General features: G+C 34.7%; 1 protein-coding gene across 1 annotated transcript in view; it reads right to left on the bottom strand.

Moving 5' to 3' along the window:
* LOC136038509 (GPI mannosyltransferase 3-like) overlaps window positions 1–25,527 on the bottom strand; it is a 31,163-nt gene that overhangs the window by 4,345 nt on the left and 1,291 nt on the right. The window contains exons 2-6 of the mRNA XM_065721603.1: window positions 20,648–20,765; window positions 16,683–16,908; window positions 8,783–8,933; window positions 4,133–4,423; window positions 1,974–2,102 (exon numbers count right to left, since the gene is read on the bottom strand). Of these exons, the coding sequence (XP_065577675.1) occupies window positions 1,974–2,102; window positions 4,133–4,423; window positions 8,783–8,933; window positions 16,683–16,908; window positions 20,648–20,765 (915 nt within the window). The remainder of the gene's footprint in view (window positions 1–1,973; window positions 2,103–4,132; window positions 4,424–8,782; window positions 8,934–16,682; window positions 16,909–20,647; window positions 20,766–25,527) is intronic.

Raw genomic sequence — 25,527 nt, 5'->3', positions numbered from 1 at the left:
CAAAATCCACAGAAAATTTTGATTTGTTTCTTTTTCTCTGTTTACAGCTAAGTAGCTATTAATGAAAATACGACTTTCAGCGTCTTTAATTTCATTTACTAACATTTTCTTTAAAGATAATACTAAATACAGGCATTTACAGATTAATTTAATGTCTAAATAAACACCTTACATTTATTTTTAATTCAGACGCTATATTTGTAGGTACATCCTTGGTTAGGATAAGGTTATTTTGTTCCCATGAATAAGTTAAACGGCCGTAACTGCAAGCAATGGATTTGAGGCCCTGGTTTAGTTAAAAGAGTATGGGCAACTGACAAGAGAAGAAACTGGTGGGTTTACATTTCTTGGCGTGTTTCAAGCCTCTTAATTATTATTATTTTTCTTTTTTTAGAAACAGATCATACACTTATTAAGGCATGCATTTCTAAAGAGAACAAAAAGTAAAATACTGGCTCTTTAAAACATCAAGAATATGCCACATTCTTGTGGCATTCTTGTGGCACATCCATGATATATAAGAATATATCATGTTTGATATGAAAACACATTCTAGCAATTCGTAAAAGTGAGAAAAGAGGACTTAGTGAATCTTGGGAGAGGACAAAACTTAAACCTATTCTGAAAACCAAATATGACGTGGGAAAACAGATTGGACTAATCAATCGAAAATGTTGAGTAGAGGAGTTTCAGTGGCAAATGCTCTATGCTAGGACTGTTATGTTTGATATGTTAGTTATGTTTGATATGTTTTGATCTGTTAGTTATGTTTGATATGAAAACACATTGTAGCAATTCGTGAAAGTGAGAATAGAGGACTTAATGAATCTTGGGAGAGGACAAAACTTAAGCGTATACTGAGAACTAAATATGACGTGGGAAAACAGATTGGACCAATCAATCAAAAATGTTGAGTAGAAGAGTTTAAGTGGCAAATGCTCTCTGCTAGGACTGTTATGTTTGATATGTTAGTTATGTTTGATATGTTTTGATCTGTTAGTTATGTTTGATATGAAAACACATTCTAGCAATTCGTAAAAGTGAGAATAGAGGACTTGATGAATCTTGGGAGAGGACAAAACTTAAACGTATACTGAGAACCAAATATGACGTGAGAAAACAGATTGGACTAATCAATCGAAAATGTTGAGTAGAGGAGTTTAAGTGGCAAATGCTCTCTGCTAGAACTGTTATGTTTGATATGTTTTGATCTGTTAGTTATGTTTGATATGAAAACACATTCTAGCAATTCGTAAAAGTGAGAATAGAGGACTTGATGAATCTTGGGAGAGGACAAAACTTAAACGTATACTGAGAACCAAATATGAAGTGAGAAAACAGAATGGACCAATCTATCAAAAATCCTATAAAAACGTATATAAAAAATCTCTGTTAGGACATAACAATATTTTTGTATTTTTAAGTTGAATAAAGAAAAAGTTGAAAAAAATTAGTCACAAAATACCAGTAAAGCATAGTAAGTTAGCGCATAGTACCAGTAAATTATCAGAGATAAACCACTTGATTAAAACATCCTAAGAAACAAGGACGTAAGCATCATAGCGTTCCTCAGTGGCGTTAGACAATCCTACATGTCTGCGCAAACCAAGTAAGCAGCTAGATGACGTTCGCATCTCATCTCAATGGGTTCAACCGATTTCCTAGTCTTATGAGTTTGGCTTCTAGTTGCATGCAATCAGTGGTGATAATTTATGAAAGCTTAGGGGAATTTTCAAAATCTAGAGTGGAGATTTTGCTGTCATTTCCCATGAAAGTACTAAAAAAGACGTTTTCAGCGAAAAAGTAAAGAAATGAGTGGAACGAGAAAAAATGAGAATGTGGAATGAGAGAGTGGAATGTGGAATGAGAAAAAGTAAAGAATGAGTTATAAAATCATGTTTTATAAATTTTCGTGATTACTACATCCCACCAATATTACGCTTCCCGTTTAGAATTCCACGAGGCAAACTTACAATCTCTGAACTTTCCTTCGGTAATTCTTCTTCAAATAATCGTACGTTTCAACTGCTCCAACTGCTGCAATTAGAAGTGCCAGGGGTATAATTGGCATCAAAAAGCGATCTTCTTTGTGTGGATTTAAGCTAAAATTGTAACAAAGAAAACACTTAAGGGTTAGCATCTTGGATATAGACGACAGCCCAAAATTGCAAATACTCACCCAGTCTCCCCCCCCCCCCTACCAGAAGTGACTGATTAATCTAATTCCAGTATTTCATTTTATTCTTACAACTTATTACCCTGAAATACCTAAGCTGGGTATACACCTAATTGGGTAGCTAAACTGGGTAAAATTGATCAAAATTTTACGGGAAAGTAGGTCACCACTTAATAATTCTTGTTGCCCCATAAAGGTTGTCCAAAAAAGAAAAAAGAACAGAAAACCGTGGATAAATACTGCAATAACCAAAGACCAAAATTTCATTTTTGAAATTTTAGGTTGACTAGACCCTTTAATATTATTCAGGGTCTGTATTAAAACACTCTTTAGACTGACTTAAACGTTAGCTAGGAAAATATCAAGAAAAGACTCCCAAGTAGAGAAATTGAAAGTTCTAATGTCCTTCTAAAGAACTAAAAAACTGTGACACAGCTAAGCATTGTTTGTGCAATTTATAGCACCAAACAACAAACTAAAATGAAACCTAGAATGAGTAAAACCCTTTACAATTAGTATTTTAGATATAGATGGCAGCCCAAAACTGAGATTTGCAGTACAGCCCCTAAAAATTAGCTGGATTTGCTTAATCTATTTCTTATATTTTATTCGGTTCTATTATGTATTTACATAATCTTCGTTTTGTCACTTGATGTTGCTTTATTCAATTTTGCTGCCAGTTTTTTTTTCTTTCTTTATCCAATTTTGCAGCCATATATAATCTTTGTTTTGTCACTTGAGGTTGCTTTATTCAATTTTGCGACCAGTTTTTTTTTTTTCAATATCTATATATTTTTTTTCAAATAGGAATGCATCCTGACAGTTCCTGAGGTAGTTACATCAACAAAAAGCATATTTACTTACTATTTTTATATAAAGACAGCTAAATTTACATGATGGTAGTTACTTGTGATAGTTACATAGTTACATTTAGCCTATAAAACATTATATTATTTTTGGAACTATCTTTGGATTATCAAAGACAAGCGACCCGCCTTCAAGAGACACCTTCTTAAGCTGTTTGTTGTCATTTGGCTTATGCGTGTTTTTCACCCCCCCCCCTTTTTTTTAGTCTCCAGTGCTACCAAAAACTAAATAAGAACACATGAAGGTTTCTTTAATCAAAAACTTAATTCCTGAATTGTCCTAATTTTAAAGGTACAACTAATTGCGTTAATTTCCAGTTTAGCCTACGTTTTAAATAATGAAATTTAATTTTCATTTTCACAACCATTAGTACCTTGGACATAAGGCAGAACTAACTGTTTTCTTCGCAAGCCTTTTCGTGGGCACCAAAAAGCTTGTGGCCCACTTTGATCCTAGAGTTTAAGCGAAAATAATACACAATAATTAGGGCTATACCTGAATGGTCAGGCTTTACAATGGCGCATTGCTGCTGTTACACATATAGGCCATATCTGACATCTTCCAAGCTCTGAATTAATTCCTAAAAATCATTTGCTGAGCAAACAGAAGATCACCAGGGCAAAGTGGGTTAAATCACACTTTGATCCCCTTGATCTACCTTATACCCTCTTTTTGACCCTCTTTTTGAGAACGGCGTAACAAAAAGTGTCTGGAAAATTCCTCAGAGGTGCGATGTCAGATAGGATTTTGAGGCGATCATATATGCCAATATATAAACATATACTGTCTGTCTGTCCGTCTGTCAGTCTGTACTAAAAAAAAACTAATAAAAAGAAAAAAAAAAAAAAAAAGAAAAAACTAAAAACGAAAAAACTAAAAAAAAGAAAAAAATAAATAAAAAAGAAAAAAACTAAAAAAAAGAAAAAACTTGAAAAAAGAAAAAAACTAAAAAAAAAAGAAAAAACTAGCCGACACTAGCGCGCCACAGCAATACGTGGCAGGGGTCAGCTAGTATGTCAATAAATTTGAAGTTCTGAAATATGTTTCTCTCTTATCTTCAAATAAAAAATAATAAAATATTTTCTTTACCTTGTGACAAGGATATTCAGAATCAATATTGCCGACATGATTCTTAGTTCATGTTTTCCTCTTGGCTGGTAGAAAGAAGTCCAAATTGCAACAATCCAACATGCAAAAAGTGGGAGCGTTGTGAGAAAGACCTTTGGGAGAGTAGATGTGAAGTAAAAGCTAAAGGCTTCAGTTCCAAAAATGGTAGACCCTTGTTCCCAAATGTTGACCTTGAAAAAGTTATAAGAAGAAACACAAAGTTCACCTGTGTAATAAGAGTCAAGGGCGACGAATCCAGCGAATATGAACAAACTAGAAAAAAAAATGAGTTTCTTGAAATTATAGATACAACCTAAAAGATTTTAAGAATACTTGAATGAAATCTTAGGCCTATTACAGCCTATCAATTGTAATTATATTCTTCTAAGACATTTCAATACCCATTTGGACAAAAAGGTGATACATTTCGTTAAAAAAGGTTAAATTTTTTTTTTTATTATTTTTATAATTTAATTTTTTATTTATTTAATTTTATTTATTTAATTTAATTTAATTTTTATTTAATTTAATTTTTTTATTTATTTTTTATTTATTTATTTAATTATATTTATTATTTTTTATAATTTTAAAAAAATTTTCGTTAAAAAATTTTTGCACACAAAAATGATTGGCCTAGTTTTGGATCAAAGATTAAAACATAAAAACAGCTTATAGTTGAATAGTCTGGCTTCATTTTGGTAATTAGTAAGAATAACTTCGGTTGACTGTCTTTGACTTGAGGGTAACAAAAATGTTTGAGGGAAATTGTAGCATAAATATCACTTTTTCTAGTCCTTAAAAAAGAAACATTTGTATTGTATCAGATCAACGACGCTTCTTGACTGCTAAGGTCCCTGCGTCGGCCCTGCAGTGCATTGCTGCAGCATGATTCGATCTCTGGGTCCCGTATTACCAAGCTAAGGTCAAACCCACTGCGCCACCACAGGACAAAGAAACATTTAAAAGAAAAGATCTTGTATTTGAATAGTCTGGCCATATTTGGTAAAAAGTAAGAATAATTTTGGTAGGCTGTCTTTGAGTTATGGGCAAAAAAAATGCTTGTAGGGAAATTGTAGCATAAATATCACTTTTCTAATTTCTTTTAATTTCTTTAATTTCTTTTTTTAATTTCTTGAATTTCCTTTTTTAATTTCTTTTCTTGGTTGGAGGAGGGTAAAAGAGTTGAATAAAGCTAAAAAAAAAAAAGGGTAAAAAAGAGTAAAAGTACAAGTTCTTATACTTGAAGCTATAAATTGACAATTTATTACTCTGATGACCTAAATTAACAAAATATTAAGTAAGTATTGACAAAATAAATATGGATAATTGTGTATTATTCAGAACACACTCAATAAGTGAAGTTAGGTTCTTTTGTGAAACAAACTACGATACAGGTACATTTTAATTAAATATTTTATATATAGAGGTGGTTCGGTTAGGTTAAGTTAGGTATTTGATCTAATGCACCCCACCCCCCTAATGTGCAAATATATAGCCCAAACTTTGGATAAAGCTAATGAAATAAAAAAAATATGGTGAAAATACAATACTTTATGAAGAAAATTGTAAAATTACAACTTAGAATTATGTACCCAGAACACAGAGAACTAAATGAGTTTTGTCTTTGCGGCTATGAAACCGGATTTTCTCGGCAAAATTCTTGAATGTGTTCTGAATTGAATTAAATCAATTGAATAATGAACAAGTACCAAATATTTAATTAAAATGTACCTGCATCGTAGTTTGTTTCACGAAATAACCTAAATTCACTTATTGAGTGTGTTCTGAATAATACACAAGTACCGAAATATGTATAAATAAAAAGTTGCAAATTAAATAATAAATAATCTGTGAAGCGGCTAGGTTCTGGAATGAATTTTCAGTTTTAGTAGTAGTAAAGAATATGCTCGAGTTTACTGCTTCTATATAACGATTTATATTGAAAATTTCATTTTATTTCGGCTACTATGGGCCAGAACTCATTTTTTTTTACTGTAAATTAAAAAAGAGAAAACCACAAGCTCTATATACATACTGCTACTGCTGCGACTATTGCTACTACTGAGGCTAAGGGTATTAAAGCGAAGCTTTTGGGTAATGTTTAGGGATATTGAACTAAATCAAAACACTCTTTGTGTCTGTAGCACAAAAACGCGTAACAAAAAACTTTGTGTTTGTAACAAAAAAGGCGTACCACAAATATCTCAGGAGCGACTTAGAATATTGAGTTGAAACTTTCAGGGTATGTTGAGTGGGATGTTAAACTAACCACAAAACAGTAAGTGCATGTTACTACTATTAATACTATTACTACAACTACTACTACAACTATTACTACTACTGAAACAACGACAATTACTTCTCCTTCTCAGACAAATGGTATTCGGGTGAAACTTTCTGGGAATTTTAGAGAGAGTTTTAAGTAAATTAAAACACACAACATGCATGCAGGCTATCAAAAGAGCACATAAGAAATTTCTTAGGAAAATCTTAGAATATTCAGTTGAAAATTCTAGGACATGTTGAAGGGGATATTTAACTAATTAAAAGCTAATATGTGCATACAACCACCATTGCTACTATTACTACTCCTACGATTACTACTGTGACTAAGAACACAAATTTAATAAAAATATCAACAGTAGTAGTAGTAGTAAGAGCAGTAGAAGTAGCAGTAATAGTACGCAAATATTGACTCGTATTTGGTTTAACATCCCCCCAAAAATTTTTAACTTAATACTTTAAGTCATTCTTTATATATGGCTGATGCGCCCTTTTGTCAACCTGAATGTGCACAGTGTGTTTTTATTTAGTTAAATTTCCCACCCAATAGTCCCTAAAAATTCTAACTTAATATTCTTAACCTTCGTATTAGTGGTAGTAGTAAAAGTAGTAGTACTAGTAGTAGCAGTTTCAGTAGTAGTGGTAGTAGTAGTAGTATGCCTATATTGTCTCTTGGTCAGTTCAACACCCCCCTCACGATACCCTGAAAGTTTTACCTTAATACCCTAAGTGAGGAGAGGATGTGCCGACCGGATTTTCATTCTTAGATTAATAACTGAGACCAAAAAATAATAATAACCTATTTCTTACCAGTAGAATCACCCGCCAAGAAAATTCCATTCTCGCTGAAAATTCTCCCCGGAAAATTTCCTGTGGACAGCTCCACCAGGAAAATTCTCCTTAGCCTACTTTCATTTGGATTTTTTTTTGTGTAATTTCTGGTCGTTTTTAAAATCGTGCCGGAAATCCCCCCCCCCCTTCATTGGAAACTTTTCCCTTACCCCCTTCCCTCACAAACACAATGGAAAGTTCCTCCTACGGAATAAGACTTAATGAATATTATATGGTTTGAATCAGCATAAAAAGCCAATTCTTTTGATGTACCTATTATTATCAAAATTCCATTTCGTACAATTTCGATTACAATGGCCAATTCACTCTCACCACAAACTCCTTGATACCTGGTTAACTTTTGTGTCGATTCAGTGTTTAAAATTCGTTATAACTGTATTTGAAATATATAGAAGGTTTCTGATTACGATTTGGTCAAGGGAGACCTGAATCCCTACCACCTGGTGTACATCTAGAACCGCCACATCTACTGCCACGCTTGGTGCGGTCCCCAAAACGCTTGATACTCTCCCAACAATGCTTGGCAGAGTTATGCCACGGTTGGCACCCACCACCTGGAGTACATGATTTCTGAGAGAGTGCGACTCTCTCTGAACATCTTTGAAAGATGTTCAAAGCTGCCAGAATGCAAAAAGTTCTGACTACGAAAGACTTTACACAAAATTTCACTCTCGGAGCTTTCTGATATAATTTCTGCTTAATACTATAGTATAGACATACAGAGTAATTTTCAGGAAAGTAGTCCTTCCACTGTGGCTACTTTCAGGAAAGTAGCCACAGTGAGTAACACAATATATCTGCATTCAAGTACAGCATACTTGTGTAAAAAATTATAAAATGTTGGAAGGACTACTTTCTGATATAATTCCTGCTCAGTACTATAGTATAAACATTCAGAGTAATTTTCAGGAAAGTAGTCCTTCCACTGTGGCTACTTTCAGGAAAGTAGCCACAGTGAGTAACACTATATATCTGCATTCAAGTACAGCATACTTGTGTAAAAAATTATAAAATGTTGGAAGGACTACTTTCTGATATAATTCCTGCTCAGTACTATAGTATAAACATTCAGAGTAATTTTCAGGAAAGTAGTCCTTCCACTGTGGCTACTTTCAGGAAAGTAGCCACAGTGAGTAACACTATATATCTGCATTCAAGTACAGTATACTTATGTCAAAATTATAAAATGTTGGAAGGACTATTTCTTAAACAACTATTTTAAAAAATAAACAAAAACGGAAAAGTACCTGATAGGTAAAGCCACGGTAAGAGTTTTCTTGAAAGACTTTACACAAAATTTCACTCTCGGAGCTTTCTTATATAATTTCCTCTTAGTACTAAAGACATTCAGAGTAATTCTCAGGAAAGTAGCCACAGTGAGTAACGAAATACAACTGCATTCAAGTACAGTATACTTATGTCAAAAATAATAGAATGTTGGAAAGACTATGTCTTAAAGCACTATTTTAAGAAATACAAAAAAATGGTAAAAAGCACCTGATAGGTAAAGCCACGGTAAGAGTTTTCTTGAAATTTGAAAAATGACACAATATATGATGTAAGCCAAGTGGGATAAAACAAACAGCCGCGGTACACCGTATACAAAATGAAATGGCACAAACAACGAGATATGACCAATATTTCTTATCTGAAATAAATAAACTTGTCAAAATTAAGCTACTTTAAAAAAAACCTGAAATTTGTATTTTGCAACTAGAATGCAAATACCGTCATACCGTCGGTATTTTAGTAAAAATATATTCTCATTTTATTCAATATTCGCACCGCAAAGTAGAAATAAATTCAAAAGGAATGAATAAGCAAAAAGAACGGAAATTAAAGGTTAGAGTACCCTTTTAAAGTGACCATAAACATTGTAGGGCAGCTACAATGCCAGCCTCAATGGCAGCTACAATGATAGGCCTCATAAAAATATGCACAAAAAAAGTCCTATCCTTTCAGTGGAAATCAAGACATTTTGGTTTATTTCCAGATTCTAATAGGATTAACAGTAAACAAGGTCAAACAGCTCGATTCAGATCAGGATATGATATCCTATTAGTTGTTAATGGACATAACATAGTGGCATATAATATTTATACCTATTCCTATCAAACACTGAAAAATAAAGTGATGGAGATAATTGGTCTGCCAACAGTGGCGTCAGTAAAAGAAAATATTGGCAGAGAGGTAATCTTGTGGTTGTTTTTTTTTTATTTTTGTAAGGAAAATAACAAAAAATTATTTTAAACAAACGTACCAAAGGATATTTTTTTTTTTTAACTATGCGGGGGCAAACAATCTTGGGTAGCTAGAGAAAAAATCCTACTGGCCTCTCCCCTACACCCAATTCATGTTATTATGTACCTAAATATATTTCATAGCTATTTTGTTTATTTTTAAACCAAAAAATTGTTTATGTTTTATTCAACTTTAGTAAAATAGTGTCTCTAGTTTAAACATGTTAATAACATGAAAATAAACATGTGAAATCAACAAGTAAAGAAAAGAACCTGGGCGTGAATTAAAGAAAAATTAAATAAAACAAGTTATTAAAGGGTACTGAGAAAACCAAGTGACTAAACTATTATCCTAGATAAACTAGAAATAGGAAGGTATAAGTCTTCAACAACCCAATTGTTCCCAACAACCAATTGTTCCCAACAACCAACAACCACAAAAAGTTCCCAACAACCATTGGTGTCTGTGCCCAAAGGCAGTTTTGGAGGGACAGAGAGCGCAAAATTTCAAATAAATAACCTAACGGTTATAATCATTTTGTAATTTTTGAAATTTCATTTTTATTAAAATAAAGTAGTGGGTGCAATTGCCAGTAAGTATTTGCAAAATGAATAAGGAATTTTCTTTTTTTTTCGTATCTTCATCACCATTTCGAGAAAATAAAGTATTACCATTTTCAGTAAAAGTAAATTATTGCGACTATTTAGATCAGTTATTCAACGAACTCCAAGGTATAAAAAAAGTAATTCAACACCGACACGCATCCTTAACGAAACCTATAGATGTGCCATAACTATTTATGCAATACGGAGATGAAGGGGTCTTCACAAACGTACGAGTTGCCTATCAAATATTATTAGCGATCACTGTGTATAGGGCCGGTAATGAGCGGTCATTTAGTAAACTTAAATTAATATTTAATTACCTAAGATCGACTATAAGCCAGGAGTGATTAATTGATTTGGCGTAAAAGACCATAGAACAGGAAAAATTAGAAGCAATCAATGGGGATGAGATAATTAATAATTTTGCTTAGGCTAAAATAAGAAAAGTCAGATTCAATTGAATAGAATGTTTCAATAAACACAAATTTTGTCAATAAATGAAAATTTGGTGAAAATTCGGCCTGAGAATTTTTGGGAGACAGTATAGGGTGGGGCCTATTCAATATTTTGCCCAGGGCGCAAGATAGGCTAGACCAACCTCTGTCTGTGCCTTAGGATCAGTTGAAATCTATGTTGTAGGTCAGTGTTGGGAAATACTTAAGTAGAAGTACTTAAAATACTTAATACTTATACTTAAGTAAAAAATTGAAGTACTTAAGTACTCAAGTACTTTCTTCATGGTACAGAAAAATTATACCGGCATGATGCAGCACGATACGACGAATTGAACTGCCTATATATTAGTGGATGAATGGATTTTAGTCTTTAAGAACACCGGCTTCTGGCTCGGCGCGAAATTTCAAAGAAGGACCCTATCATGGCGGAACTACTATAAATGCTGAACGGAAAGTTTTTTGTGATAAATGGGAAAATTCAGAAGGATAGTGCAATATCTGCCACATGCAAGAACTGCCCAAACAAAATTCTGAAGGGTCACATGGATGCAACAACGAATTTCTAAAAACAAGATTTCCACAAACAACATCTCAAGATGAGTTTGCCCATCCTTCTGTTTACCAGAAGTTTGTTGAGCTGAACTAGAACAGTAATAACAAAAGAAAATCAAGTAGAAAAGAGCCTAGTGAACTTGTAGGCTCACTTTAGAGGTCGTCTGAAGCTAAAGATAATGAAGATAATACTGCCTGATTATAGCTCACCTTCTAAAAAAGTTAGGCGAGATTTCTTTGCTGCAAGACCGTTGAAACAGACACGGTCAAACGTGAATTCTTTGGTACTGGACTATATATTATGGACGAGCTGCAACCCCTGTACACTTTTCAGAAGCCGTCCTTCCAAAATCTGATAACAGATCTTGCACCTTATGCAAAGGTTCTAGGAAGAAAAGCTTTAGCTATGCAAATTGAAGCTAAGTTTGTTGAAGTACAGAAAGGTATCTGTGCCCAAAGTGTACCCAAGGATAAAGACAGTTTTCAGGAAGTACAACTGTATCATTTCTCTGTCTGCACCTGCAGAATGACTTTTTTCGGTATGCGGTGGAATTTTTACTCCAAAAAGAAACATGCTCGGAGATGGTGCGTTTGAAAAGCTTCTGCAGTTGAAAGGAGTAAGAAAGAATTTAAGTTAATTTATGATCAAGCTGTAATGAATGTTCTTTGTAAATTCATTTCTTTTTGAAATCTTAATTGAAGTAAAATTTGACTTTTCGTGAAACCAGTTGATTTTTTTCATGAAAACTGCCGGTTTTTCTTAAAAGCGGTTGATCTCTCGTCAGAATCTTGCTTGTCTTTTCTATTTGGAAAGGGAACAGATATTAAAGAAGTGTTTTGCGTGTTAATTACTGTAAATAGAAAATTAGTACTTGAGTACTTAAGTACTGAAGTACTTTTTCAGAAGTACTTATTACTTAAGTATATTTTTAGAGAAGTACTTAATACTTGTACTTAAGTAAAAATAGAAGTACTTGGCACAACACTGTTGTAGGTGTATTATCTATTAAATATTTAATATGTTGTATTTTGGTTGGGTTGGGTTAGGTTAGCTTAAGTTAGCTAACCTAGGGTTTATAATGCATGTCCCTGTTTTCACTTATTAGTATAACAGACATTCGAAGTTGCTTCTATAAGCAAGAGATGCGTTTGCTTGTGCTGCCTCTTTAGTAATTCAGACTGGTAATAATTATCATTTGTCTTTGTATTATGGGGATTGCTAATCCTATGACAGCGGTACAAAAAGAAAGAAATGGGAGGTACAGAAAGTAGATACTGTTGAAAGCACCTTTGAAATTGTTCTTTACTGACTGAATTGTAGTTTTATTTACTTTGTAAGACTGATGCCTGAGATTAAGTCAAAATTGCAAGGGATACCAACTGGAAGAAATAATTATCTCCTAAAATTTGAAAATCACCTTACCCTTTCTATCTTTGTTAAAAAAACCAATTCTATAAAAATGACACAAAACTTGTTTCATGTTTTTTTTATTGATTATTCCGTCAGTGTTGGATTTTTTTACATTTATGATGGGCAATAAATCCATAAATACAAACATAATATCACAGCTTAATCAGATCAATTATCCAGTTTTCTATGAAGATTCCGATTTCCCAAAGAAATTTCCAGGCACTACACTGTCACTGGCGCTAGCAGTTTGTAATCCCAATCTTCCCATGCTGGATCACCTAAGGTCTAACTCTTGAAAGTTTATCATTTCATATGCATTGAACACAGGGGTTCTAGGCGATTACCCCCGGAAAATACCTCCTCTGAAAATACCTCCCCGAGGAAAACACCTCCACGAAAAATCACCCCCCGAGGAGAGTATCCCCCGTGGAAAATCCCTCCTCCCGAGGATAATACCCCGCAAGAAAATACCCCCCTGGAAAATAAGGCTTTCCAAATTGGAGAATTTTATTTGAGTTTTTCTTTTATTTCTATAGGGAGAAGGAAATTTGGTACTTGTGTAATATGTGCAACTCACCCAGGTTTACACTGTGTAAAATTCGAGAACAAACTGCTTTTTTGGTTATTTTTTTGTGTTTTAGCTTAGGGCGAGACAAGATAAATACAAGTGACAGAATATATGAAAATATATAATTTGGGCTATATATTTGCCTATAAGAAGGGGGGATATAGTATTTGGATAGTTTGAAGTCAGAAAACAATTCTTTCTTCATAATATGCATAATAATTGTACCTGACACACTTTCCATGCAGATCCGCTGTACTTAGTCCCCACCCCCTACAAATCTGTAGCCCAAATTTGTTTCTAAAGTAACGAAAAAACCAACGAAACACTGGATTGTTCTCGAGTTTTACAAAGCGTAAACTTGAGTGAGTGGCATATAATACACAAGTACCAGAATTTCTTCCCCCTACAAAAAAAAACAAAAAAACAAACTCAAATAAATTCTCAAATTTGGAAAGCCTTATATTCCACGGGGAATATTTTCCGGGGGGGGGGTATTTTCCACGGGGGAGGGGGAGAGATATTTTCTAGTTTTTTTACGTGGGAGAGGGGTATTTTCTTGGGGGGCGTATTTTCCACAGGGAGGGAGTATTTTCCGGGGGAGGGTGTATTTTCCAAGGGAGAAGGGTAATCGCTGGGGGAGGGTTAACGCCAACCGCCCAATGAGCATACAAATCTTCTTTTGTTAAGCAAAAAAAAAACATTTTTTTAAACTGCAAGTAAGGAGCGGCATTAAAACTTTAAACGAACATATTTTTTTACGCATATGAAAGGAGTTGTCCCCTCCTTAATGCCTGGCTCTTTACGCTAAATTTTGACTCTATCTCACAACTCTACTTTTTAAAACTATAAAAAAATTAAAAACTATAAAAACAAAGGCCGTAGAATAAATAGTTGAAATTACTACGAATACTTTAGCGTAAAGAGCGAGGTATTGTGGAGGAGATGAACCCCTTATTTACGTAATAATCTCTGTTCTTTTTAGGTTTTAATGCTGCTCCTTACTTCCAGCTGATTTTTTTTTTCATTTATTTTCTCATTTTTTTTTTAAATAATGCTAGAAAATCATGCAGCTCCTTCATGGAAATTCTCTTCCCTCATGATGAATTCCTCCATGGAAAGATCCTCCCATGAAACCCCCTCCACCAACCGACCGACCCCCTTCAACACGGAAGAGTCCCCCTGAAAACGTCTGTACACTTCCCAATAACCCTTACTATATGTAAACAATGATCAATGTTTGTAACTTGCAGCCCCTCCCCCGGGGACTGTGGGGGATTAATTCGTCCCGAATCTCAGATTTTTAGAATTTTGATCCGGTGACTTTGGGGAAAAATGAGTGTGGAGGAGGCCTAGGTGCCCTCCAATTTTTTTGGTCACTTGAAAAGGGCACTAAAAGTTTTGATTTCCGTTATAATGAGCTCTCTCACATCACTGTAGGATCCCTGGATCGATACAATCACCCCTGGGAAGAAAAATAATAATAATAAAATAAACACGCGTCCGTGATCTGTCTTATGGCAATAAATAAAAAATTCCAAATTTTTGCCGATAGGAGCTTGAGACTTCAACAGTGAGGTTATCTCACACGCTGAATTTGATGGTGTGATTTTTGTTAAGATTCGAGGAGTTTTAGGGGGTGTTTCCCCCTATTTTCTAAAATAAGGCAAATTTTATCAGGCTCGTAACTTTTGATGGGTAAGACTAAACTTGATGAAACTTATATATTTAAAAAACATAAAAATGCAATTCTTTTGATGTAACTATTGGTATTAAAATTCTGTTTTTTAGAGTTACGGTTACTATTCAACCGAGTCGCTCCTTACTAGAGTTCGTTAACAGGAACTTTTTGAAAACCCAAATCAGAAGTCGGGTAGCATCTGGGTTTGCCGGTGACCCTCGTTGCACGATTTGGAGCAGGGATAACCACATAATACAATATTGTTAAACTCGGCTCTTCACAACAACAAGGTAAATTTAGATAGTACATTATTTAGCACTTATTTGACACAGAACACTGACAAAGCATAATTGAACTTAAACGGTCAACAAGTTTTAAAGCATCGAGGACAGTAAAAATGAAATCTAATTGTTTAAACTGGTTAAGTGGGAACTTGCGCACCCATATATGTCTTAAAAGACTAGGAGTAAACGGGGATTTCGATTTGCAATGAAAATTAAATACAAAAAAACAAGTTTTTTTTTAACTGCAAATAAGGAGCGACATTAAAACTTAAAACGAACAGAAATTGACCTCCTCAGAGCCTCGCTCTTTACGCTAAAGTTTGACTTTTTCTCACAACTCTACTTTTTAAAACAAAACCTTAGCGTAAAGAGTGACGCGTTGAGGAGGGGCTATTTTCTAAAATAAGGTAAAATTTATCAGGCTTGTAACTTTTGATGGGTAAGACTAAACTTGATGAAACATATACATTTAAAATCAGCATAAAAATGCGATTCTTTTGATGTAACTATTGTATTAAAATTCCGTTTTTTAGAGTTTCGGTTACTATTGAGCCAGCCTGCTCTTTACTACGGTTCGGTTACCACGAACTGTTTGAAAAAAAAAATCTACACTTACGAATTTTTGGTAAAAAAAAATATTATTAGAAGAAAGAGACTGCTGAAACTATAAAATTTATTTAATATAATACTTTCAAATATCTTAAAAAGAAGAAAAATTGTCCGCGAATGAAAATTTTTTCTGATTATATGGACCATAATGTCTAAAAATAAGACCATATATGTCTTAAAAGACTAGGAGAAAACGGGGCATTTCATTTGTAATGAAAAAGACCTACATCTACACTCATGAATTTTTGGTAAAAATGAGAGTCAAATTTAAAGAAGGGGACGAAAAATCAGCAAATAAGTTAAATATTGTGACACAAAACAGCATCAGAAGGTGTAACCTTGCTTTGAACATAGATTAGTGACGCTTAAACATATTTCAATTAGTTGGTTTGACTTTCTAAAGGTAGACAATATTCAATAAGATTGGGCTGCTAAAGTCTTATCCAATCACAGCACGGGTTGAGCGTTATCCAATATAATGAAATTGCGCGGGCGGGCTAGTTTTATTAAATAGACAATGCATTTGATGAACACCTCCGCCAATGTATTTTACTAGGAGTGGGATATCTGATGAAACCTAATAGATTATCTGTGCTTTCAAGGAGTAGCTGTTTTTGGACTCAACGACACGTTATTGGTGTTATTTTTACGGACAAAAAGCATTGCCGAGGCAACATTAACAAAAATGTAATACTGCCATATGTGCCGAAAATGTGATACACATTTCTGCCGAAAATCTCCCGAAAATGTCTGCACATATCACATGTGCCGAAAATGTGATACAAATCCTAGGAGGTCTCTGTACATTCCTAGGAGCCTAACCACAAATTTAAGAAACAACGTTAAATATAATAATAAACAGTTGAAATTACCATCTGCCTCTCCTTCAAAAATCAGGATCATCATACAGGAACCAAAATATTTTGATTTAAATTCTTTTAAAGCATCAGAGATATCTGAAACGGATTTAAGAATCAAAGTTCGAAAAATTTACCTTTGTCTATTTTGTAGGGATACAGCGATAAAACTATGAGCAGAAACGCCATTTCAACAGTGTTAGTCAGGGTCCGTGGACTTAGATTAAAAACGAACCAATTTGAAAACATGAAAAATGTCGTCCAATTGGCCACTCTCTTTCCAAATATTTGTACTAGTCTCTTGTAGAACATGGTCTCAGCAATTGCAACAAATATTGCGTGCATTAAACGAGGAACTAACGTCTGAAAAATGGAAAATAATTACAAATTGATGAAAATAAATAAATGGTAAAAATTAAACATAAATCATCAGAGCGTAATTAAAAACTTCGAAACAAAATGGGTCACGAGAAATATATTAGAACCTTTCAGGAAACGATCACACAAAGTCCATTTCTTTTTCTTAAGTGAAGTTAGGACATCTTTTTATAATACAACATTTGCTTTTAATTTATATAATGATTCTTAAGTAAAAAGTGAACTAGAATGAACTTTGCTTATTTTTGCAGCGAAACCCGACTTGACTCGTTCTTTTAACTGAATCAGAATTTAGCATATTTTTTCACCAAGTCAGAACTTCACTCGTTTTGCATAAATTCGGCACATGGCTTAGACCACAGCTTATATAGACACCAGTTGCGTGGAGTTGTATCTTGCCCATAGAAAGATTTCAACACACATCTTTAGACTAGGCGTTAACCTCCGTCGCTCCCACAGCCAATCAGCACGGAAAGATCTTGGCTCTATTAACCTCCGGCGCTCCCCCAGCCAATCAGCGCGGAAAGATCTTGGCTCTATTAACCTCCGGCGCTCCTCCAGCCAATCAGCGCGGAAAGATCTTGGCTCTATTAACCTCCGGCGCTCCCACAGCCAATCAGCGAGGAAAGATCTTGGCTCTATCGTCAATGTCGCGACGATAGCTATGTGTTGCTTTTGAAAAATGTTTGCGCAACTGGTGTCTGTATAGGCTGTGGCTTAGTTTTAGCTCCTGTTTGCCCCGATACTGAAAATTCTTGGATCATTCTGTTTTAAACTGGGTTCAACATAAAAAGATGGTGTGATTTTCATTAAGATTCTTTGACTTTTAGGGGGTGTTTCCCTTTTCTTTCTTTTTTAACGCAAATTTTCCCAGGCTCTCAATTTTTGATGGGCAGGACTAAACTTGATGAAACTTATATATTTAAAATCAGCATAAAAATCCAATTCTTTGGGTGCTTCTATTGGTATCGAAATTCTATTTTTAGAGTTTCGGTTACTATTGAGCAGGGTCGCTCCTTACTTACAGTTCGTTACCAAGTAACTGTATGATAACTATTATGATAAAAATATTGTGCCTCGGGGGAAAGAAAAAATAGATATTGCTCTTTTATCAATATGTGTTAGAAATTGGTTGCATTGGTTTATTTTTGTAACGTTAATCGTCCCTTTTTTTTACTTTGAAGTGACGAAATAAAAATAGCCAACCTTAACGCCTCTTGCAGCTCATTTGGTACATTAATATCGAAAACTACAAGTTGGCAATTGTTTTCGTGTATTTATAGTGAGTGGGAAACACTTCAGCTGAGATAGTACGATAGGTGGTATGTTATAAGACGTCAATTTCCAGGAAAATGGAATTGCTTAAGAACCAGCTTCAGGATTTTCTAAGGTTTTCAGCAAGGTCTTATTTTTTGCAACCGAAAGGTTTGCTTAGGCATTCAAGATTTGGCATCTAAGATTTTTACATAATAACTTATTATTTCCAAACATTTCTGTGAACGAGAATAGAGAATATAACCCTTTTTGGCATAAAAGAATAACGTGCATATTTTAAGGTAAAAATAGAGAGACTGGATTGGATCAATCAGTAGAGCTTCCTTTGTTTGAGGGAATGGAGTGTGAGTCAATATTTTTCAAAAAAATTTTAAATGACGCCATCGCCTTTTTTATTATATTTATCATTGAAGGGCAACATCCAGAATCCCTTTGTCCCTCATTTCGTAGGACTTGTTCTAAATATCTCCATCTTTGCACTCGAATGACATTGTAACAAGCTGTTGCCTCGATGGATCTTGTATTGACTCATCAGTCATTTTCTGAGTCCAGAGCACAGCTTAGATACCAATATACAGTTATGAAAACTCGATATATTTTTTGGCCACAGTGTGCGGTAGCGATGCTAGCGGCTGGAGACGGGAAACTGGTATTGGTATCTAATTGGTAACAGGAAATTGGTATTGGTATATAAGCCGTGTATGCAACAAAATGAAATTGCGGTCCCGCCTACGGTGTTGTAGTACGATCTACGCATCGGAGCGCGAGCTTGTAGGAGGCGCCAAGTTCAGAGCTCTTTGTCATGGGCAAGATAGGAGTTTTCATAACTGTATTGGTATCTAAGCTGTGGTCCAGAGAATGTATAAATTCTCTTAAAGCAGATTTTTTCGAACGCTTGGTTAGTTTTGCTTGGCGCTATTTAAAAGTATTCTCTAAAGCGTATAGCAATGCAGGTAAGATATTACTTAAAAAGCTGTAACTTCAAGTGAAGGAAGAAGTTCAGGGATCACCAGATTTTGTGAAGTCTACTGAAGTTCCCATTTGCCTGTCCTATTTTTTCGACACATTTTATGCTGTTTAGCCGGTGTTCTCAACTACCTTCCCTAGGTATTTGAACTGAACTAGTTGTTTTATGTCATAGTCCCCGCGCTGAATATTAAGGGGAGGTAAGTGGATGCCATATATTTTGTCTTTTGTAGCGTTTATTTTCAGACCCACTTGACCAGTTCTTTCTCTAAGTTCTCGTTCAATATTTCTTGGAATCATTCCTTAGACGGCTCTGACATTGCAATGTCATGAGTGAAGTCTAGATCACTTAGAGAGATTTGTACTTTTAGCTCGATGTCACCTGGTTCGCTGCAGCTGAAAACGTAGTTTATCACTATTATCAAGAAAAATGTTGAAAGAACGCAACCTTACTTCATTCCTGATAGGACGTGGAAACATCTTTCAGACCCACTTGACCAGTTCTTTCTCTGAGTTCTCGTTCAATATTTCTTAGAATCATTCCTTAGATGGCTCTGACATTGCAATGTCATGAGTGAAGTCTAGATTACTTAGACAGATTTGTACTTTTAGTTCGATGTCACCTGGTTCGCAGCATCTGGGAACGTAGTCTATCACTATTACCAAGAAAAATGTTGAAAGAACGCAACCTTACTTCACTCCTGAGAGGACATGGAGACATCTATTCCTGAAATCACGGGTTCGTGACAAACCATTCGCTGTATTTATATGCAGCAATCCTGAGATCAACCAACCAGTTTTTCTGGGACACCATAGTGTAAAAGTATCTTCCATAAACTAAGAAGGTCTATAGAATAGAAGACCTTTTGGATATCGACAAAGATCTTACAGATCTTTTCCCGCCGTTCTCGACTTTCTAGCGATGCGAAGTGGCAATATCAGATTTGTGCAGGAGCGGATTAGTTGGTTGTCATGTTACTCTTCATGTAGACGCTTGTCTATTTGCAAAGCGATCCTTTGGAGTGTAACATGAAAGAACAGCCTCCTAGAAGGGTTGAGAAGCCAGGTGCCACGCCAATCCCTGGGATTGTGACGGATTCTAATAAAAAACCACAGTCAAATCAACAAACCAATTCTTATCTAATCTGATAAAATATAGTCAATTTTCGAATCTGAAGCTTAGAATATACTTTTTGAGCAACATTAAGGTATTCCATTAATTTAAAAAATATCCCACGCAATACTGTGTCGTTTGGATAGCTGAATTTAGAAGTTTTGGATAGTTTGGGGGAGGAGGAGCAGATGCATCTACGCTGGCCCCAGGTGGCATGTTGCTGCAGTGAGTTTTTAGTAGTGGTACTGTTAATGTATCTACTCAGTAGGCTATTTAATACACTGTTTTGGAAATCAAGCTACTATTTGTCTAATGTATCTTGTCAAAAAGAATAAATAAGATAAAATAAAACATAGTTTAAAAACATACCAATAAATAAGGATAGTCAACTCTAAAATATCCAAGAATCCGATATGCTATGCTAATGACAAGAGGATAGAAATAGGTTCGAACTCCGAAATTCCAATCCCATGTTATAACTCCATACCTAGAAATAAGGATATAAATGTCAAACAGTTCGTAGTAACAAATTGAAGCTCAAGTAAGGAGCGAATCAACCCAATAGTAAACGATACTAACAAAAAAATTGAACAGAAGATTAATACATTAAAAGAAATGACTCGTTATGTTGATTTCAAATATATAAGGGTTATATTTTTTGTTATCCGACAGAGACTAAGAGCCTGAAAATTTGCTTATTTTTGAGAAAGGCAAAACAGCCCCTCAAAGCATCTTAATAAAAATCATAGTATCAAATTCAGAATATCGGAAAATCCTATTATAGAAGTTTGAAGTTCCTATCTACAAAAATGTGGAATATTCTGTCTTTTTACATAGAGAAAGATCACTGATGCGTGTTTATTTGTTGGTTGTTTTTTTCCCAGGTGTGATCGAATCAAACCTATAGTCCTAGAAGATTGGAAGAGGGTTCATTAAAACAGAAATTAAAAGTTCTAGTGCGCTATTAAAGGACAAAATTTTGGAGGGAAACTAGCCTTCCTCTCACGCCCGTTTTTTCCCCAAAGACATTCAATCAAAATTTTGAAATAGTCATTTGCTCCAATATAGTTGATTAGCTCAATAGTTAGGCCTATGGGGATGAAATGACCCCCCCCCCCCTCCACGCACACACAACCTCTGGAAAAAGGACTGTAAATTATGCAATCCATCCATTGTTCATATACAGTAATAATTAAAGGTAAATTTTCTGTGGGGTTGGAAGTTTTCACGAGGAGGAAAGTTACCAGGAGAATTTTAAAGGGGAAATTTGACATAGGGATGGGATTCCCAGGCATGATTTAAAAAATGGTCAGACACTAAATAAAAAAAAAATCAACCGGAAGTGAGGAGCAACATTAAAATTTAAAACTAACATATATTTTTACTTATACTAGGGGGGTGGCCCTTTCTTTATCCCTCTCTCTTTACATTGAAGTTTCATTTTTTTTTGTCCCAACTCATTAAGAGCAACTCAAGAAGGACGGTTTAATTTAAAAGAAAAGTATTTTTAGAGGAGCGTATACAGGGAGGGAAGAGGAAGGGACAGTCCCCCTCATATACAAAATAATTTTTTTTTTTCGTTTTAAGTTCCAATGCTGCTCCTTACTTTAAGTTGAAAAAAAAAATTTACTTAAAACATGGATAACTTGATGACTCTGTTAGTAACATGAATCATCTAAAATATTCAAGCTAGGGACCTGTAATTTGGTGAAATCACTTTTGAAAATACCAGGAGTGAGGTTGCCTATTTAAATATCGAAGATTTTCACTGAACCTCAACTTAAAAATCAGGCAAACCTTTCCGGTGGTTGATGGTTGTGTAACTAGTTTCTATAAATATCAATTAAAAAAAGGATTTTTCAACTGAAAGTAAGGAGCAACATTAGAACTCATAACTAACAGAAATTATTCTGTATATGAAGGGTTTCCCTCTCCTTAATATGTTGCTAACGCTAAAACTGTTAGCAGTTTAAAAAAAAAAGCTTCCTAAGTGTTTCATAGGCGCCTGTTTTTCAGTAGCCGTTCTTAAAAAATTGAGACAAACAGTCAAACTTTAACGTAAAGAGCAAGGTACTGATGAGGGGGCAACCCTTCATATAAGGAATAATTTCTGTTCGTTTTGAGTGTCAATATTCCTCCCTACTTTTAGCTAAAAAAAAACTTTGTTTATTTATTTAATTTCTGATCGTTTTTCAGATAACGCAGGAAAACCATGCTCACCCTCAACGAAACACACCCCCACCCCTCACGTGAAACTCCTTCGTGGAAATTTCATCCGACGTAAAGCGCAACTCCCCGTCCAATTTCCACAAGACAGTTTCATCCCCACTGAAAATCCCTTCCGTGTAAAAGTTACTGTGGAGGATTCATCCTGACAAATTTTTCTTAGCATACTTCCATTTGAAAAGGTCTTTCATCTCTAATCGGTTTCTCGATCACTCCGGAAACACCCCCTTCCGTGGAATTTTTCTCTGAATGAAAAAACGCAGAAAATGGCCCGAGATATTTCTCCCGGAACATCTCAACATGAAAAATTTAGTTGGGAAAGAGAATGTAAGACAATTAAAAATAATTCCGTATAAGAATTCTGTCAAATCTCCTTAATATAAAATTTACCCTGAAAAACTCCCCCCCCCCAGAATTTTTTCACATCAAAGAGGATTCTCCCTATGGAAATCTACCCCCTCCCCTTCCAAAAATGAAGGTATACTTCCCATTAACAAATACTATACGTAAGCAATGGGGAAATATTGAAACTTACAGGCCTCCTGTGAGGGGGAGGGGATTTATTCCTAAAGACATAGTTATTCGATCTTTTAACAAAACCAGTCAAAATGGTTATCTCACAAGTTTCATCAGATAGATTTGGGGAAAAGCGCGTCGGAGGAGGGCCATTTGCCCTCCAATCTTTTTGGTCGGTTAATAAGGGCACTAGAACATTTAATTTCCTTTTGAATGCATCCTCTCCCGATCTTCTAATACCATCATTTCAATACGACCAGCCCAGGAAAAAAAAACAAATGAACACGCATCTATGATCTGTTTTCGAATAGCAAAATTCCACGTTTTTGTATATAGGAGCTTGAAACTTCTACTTTAGAGCTCTGTGGTACGCTGAATCTGACGGTGTAATTTACACTAGGATGTCTGAAATTTTAATGGGTGTTTCCCCCTTGTTATAGAATCCGGCAAATTTTTTCCGGCTCGTAAGTTTTGATCGGTAACAATAAACTTGATGAATCTTAAATTTTTGGAATCAGCAAAAAACCTGATTCTTTTGATGCACCTATTGATATCGAAATTCGGTTTTTTATAGTTTCTGTTACTATTGAGCCATTTCGCTTGGCTACCACGAACTGTTTAATAAACAGGCGCAAATCAAATAAGAAAAATCTAAGGTTTTAAAATCACAAATAACAGACAAGGTCAATAGTACCAAAATAAACGGCAGACAACTTAAGAAGAAAAAAAAATTTTCTTCCTCTGAGCAAGAAAAAATGAAATAAAAAATTAGGAAAAAACGAAGTTAAAACCCAGACTAAAAAATGAAAAACTCTACATATAGGCCTTGCTCTATCTTAAATTAAATAAAAAAACAAGTTTTTTAAATGAAAGTAAGGAGCAACATTAAAACTTAAAACGAACAGAAATTACTCCGTATATGAAAGGGGCTTTTCCTCCTCAACGCCTCGCTCTTTACGCTAAAGTTTGACTCTTTCTCTTAACTCTACTTTTTAAAACATTAAGAAACTTTAGCGTAAGGAGCGGGTAACGAACAAACAGTTCGTTACCCCGAGCTGTTTGACAGTGCCACTCATTTGTTCCCGCTGCTTCTTTATCGTTTGCCGTAGATAAACAAAAAGAAATGAGTCATGCAATTGAAAATTCATTGAGTTTATAGAATTTCTGAAACACGAATATTTACCTATTAAGATTGGTGGGATGGGGGAAGTGAAGTAAAGCTCATTTAAGGATAGTATAAGTTAGTATTTCAGAATGTTTTAAAATACTTTCTCAAATTTTATAGTTTCGCTATGGAGAACAAAAACGCAAAATATTTACTCTGTTTCTTGTAGAAGAGCGACCTGATTACAATGTTACCTAGAATAGGGTGCAAATCAGCAAAATGAGCTAGTTTTTGGCATTGGCTATACCCTGGTATTTAGGGTGGGGGTGTAGTAAATGTAGTAAAACTAGAAGCAGTTCAAGAAGTTTCCAGAATGTAGTGTAGGAAAATATTGGTGCACGATTTCTTTAGATTACCTTAATTACCTTAAATCACAGCTTGGAGTGAAATAAGGACTTTTGATCCTGTTGAATCACTCCTTGTGATGACAGTTGCATACGTGGTTGATTAGATTCTGGTGAATCCCAGTCAAATCTCCACGGTTTGTTACTCTACTCAGCATCCAGACGGTGTTTGAATACATCTTTTGATTTAGCAGAAACAGTGTTCTCCTTGAGGTTGTTCCAGATGTTCACAATCTGGTTCGAGAAGAAGCTGCATCTTGCTCCAGTCCTTGCATAAAGTTTGCGGATTGGCTTTGGGGGTCCTCGTGTTATGTGGGAGGGGTCAATCTCCAGGAGCTCATTTTCTTGATTGGTTGAGAGGAGTTTGTGCGCCTGGATCATATCCCCACGTTTCCGCCTGTAGACTAAAGAGGGGAGGTTGAGTTCCCTCAGATTGGGGATATTGAGAAGAAGTTGTTAATAAAACAATTATTACCTGATAATTTGCAGAAAATTGTGGTTAACACATTTTGAGGGTGCCTCCACTATATTTCCCCCCCTTCTAATGTGCCTATATAGCCCGAAAACCTCGCAGATGTTTTTCCGTTTCTTGATTTCGTCAGCGCTGAATTAATTTACTGGCATTATGTCGAAACAAGAGAGATGCATGGATGCATGGCAAAACAGATGGGAAATATACATATATATATATATATATATATATATATATATATATATATATATATATATATATATATATATATATATATATATATATATATATATATATATATATATACATATATATATATATATATATATATATATATATATATATATATATATATATATATATATATATATATATATATAGGCCTATATATATATATAATTTGTTATATATTTGAACATCAGGGGGCGGTTTGGGGGTAAAGTATAGCGGAGGCACCCTCAAAGTGTATTAACTACAGTTTTTATGTATATTGTGAAGCAAGAATTGCTTTTACAATACATTTACA

The sequence above is a fragment of the Artemia franciscana genome, chromosome 18, assembly GCF_032884065.1.
Source record: "Artemia franciscana chromosome 18, ASM3288406v1, whole genome shotgun sequence".
Taxonomy (NCBI): Eukaryota; Metazoa; Arthropoda; class Branchiopoda; order Anostraca; family Artemiidae; genus Artemia; species Artemia franciscana.
The sequence above is the reverse complement of the archived record's forward strand: the minus strand, read 5'-3'. Positions and strand labels throughout refer to the sequence as shown.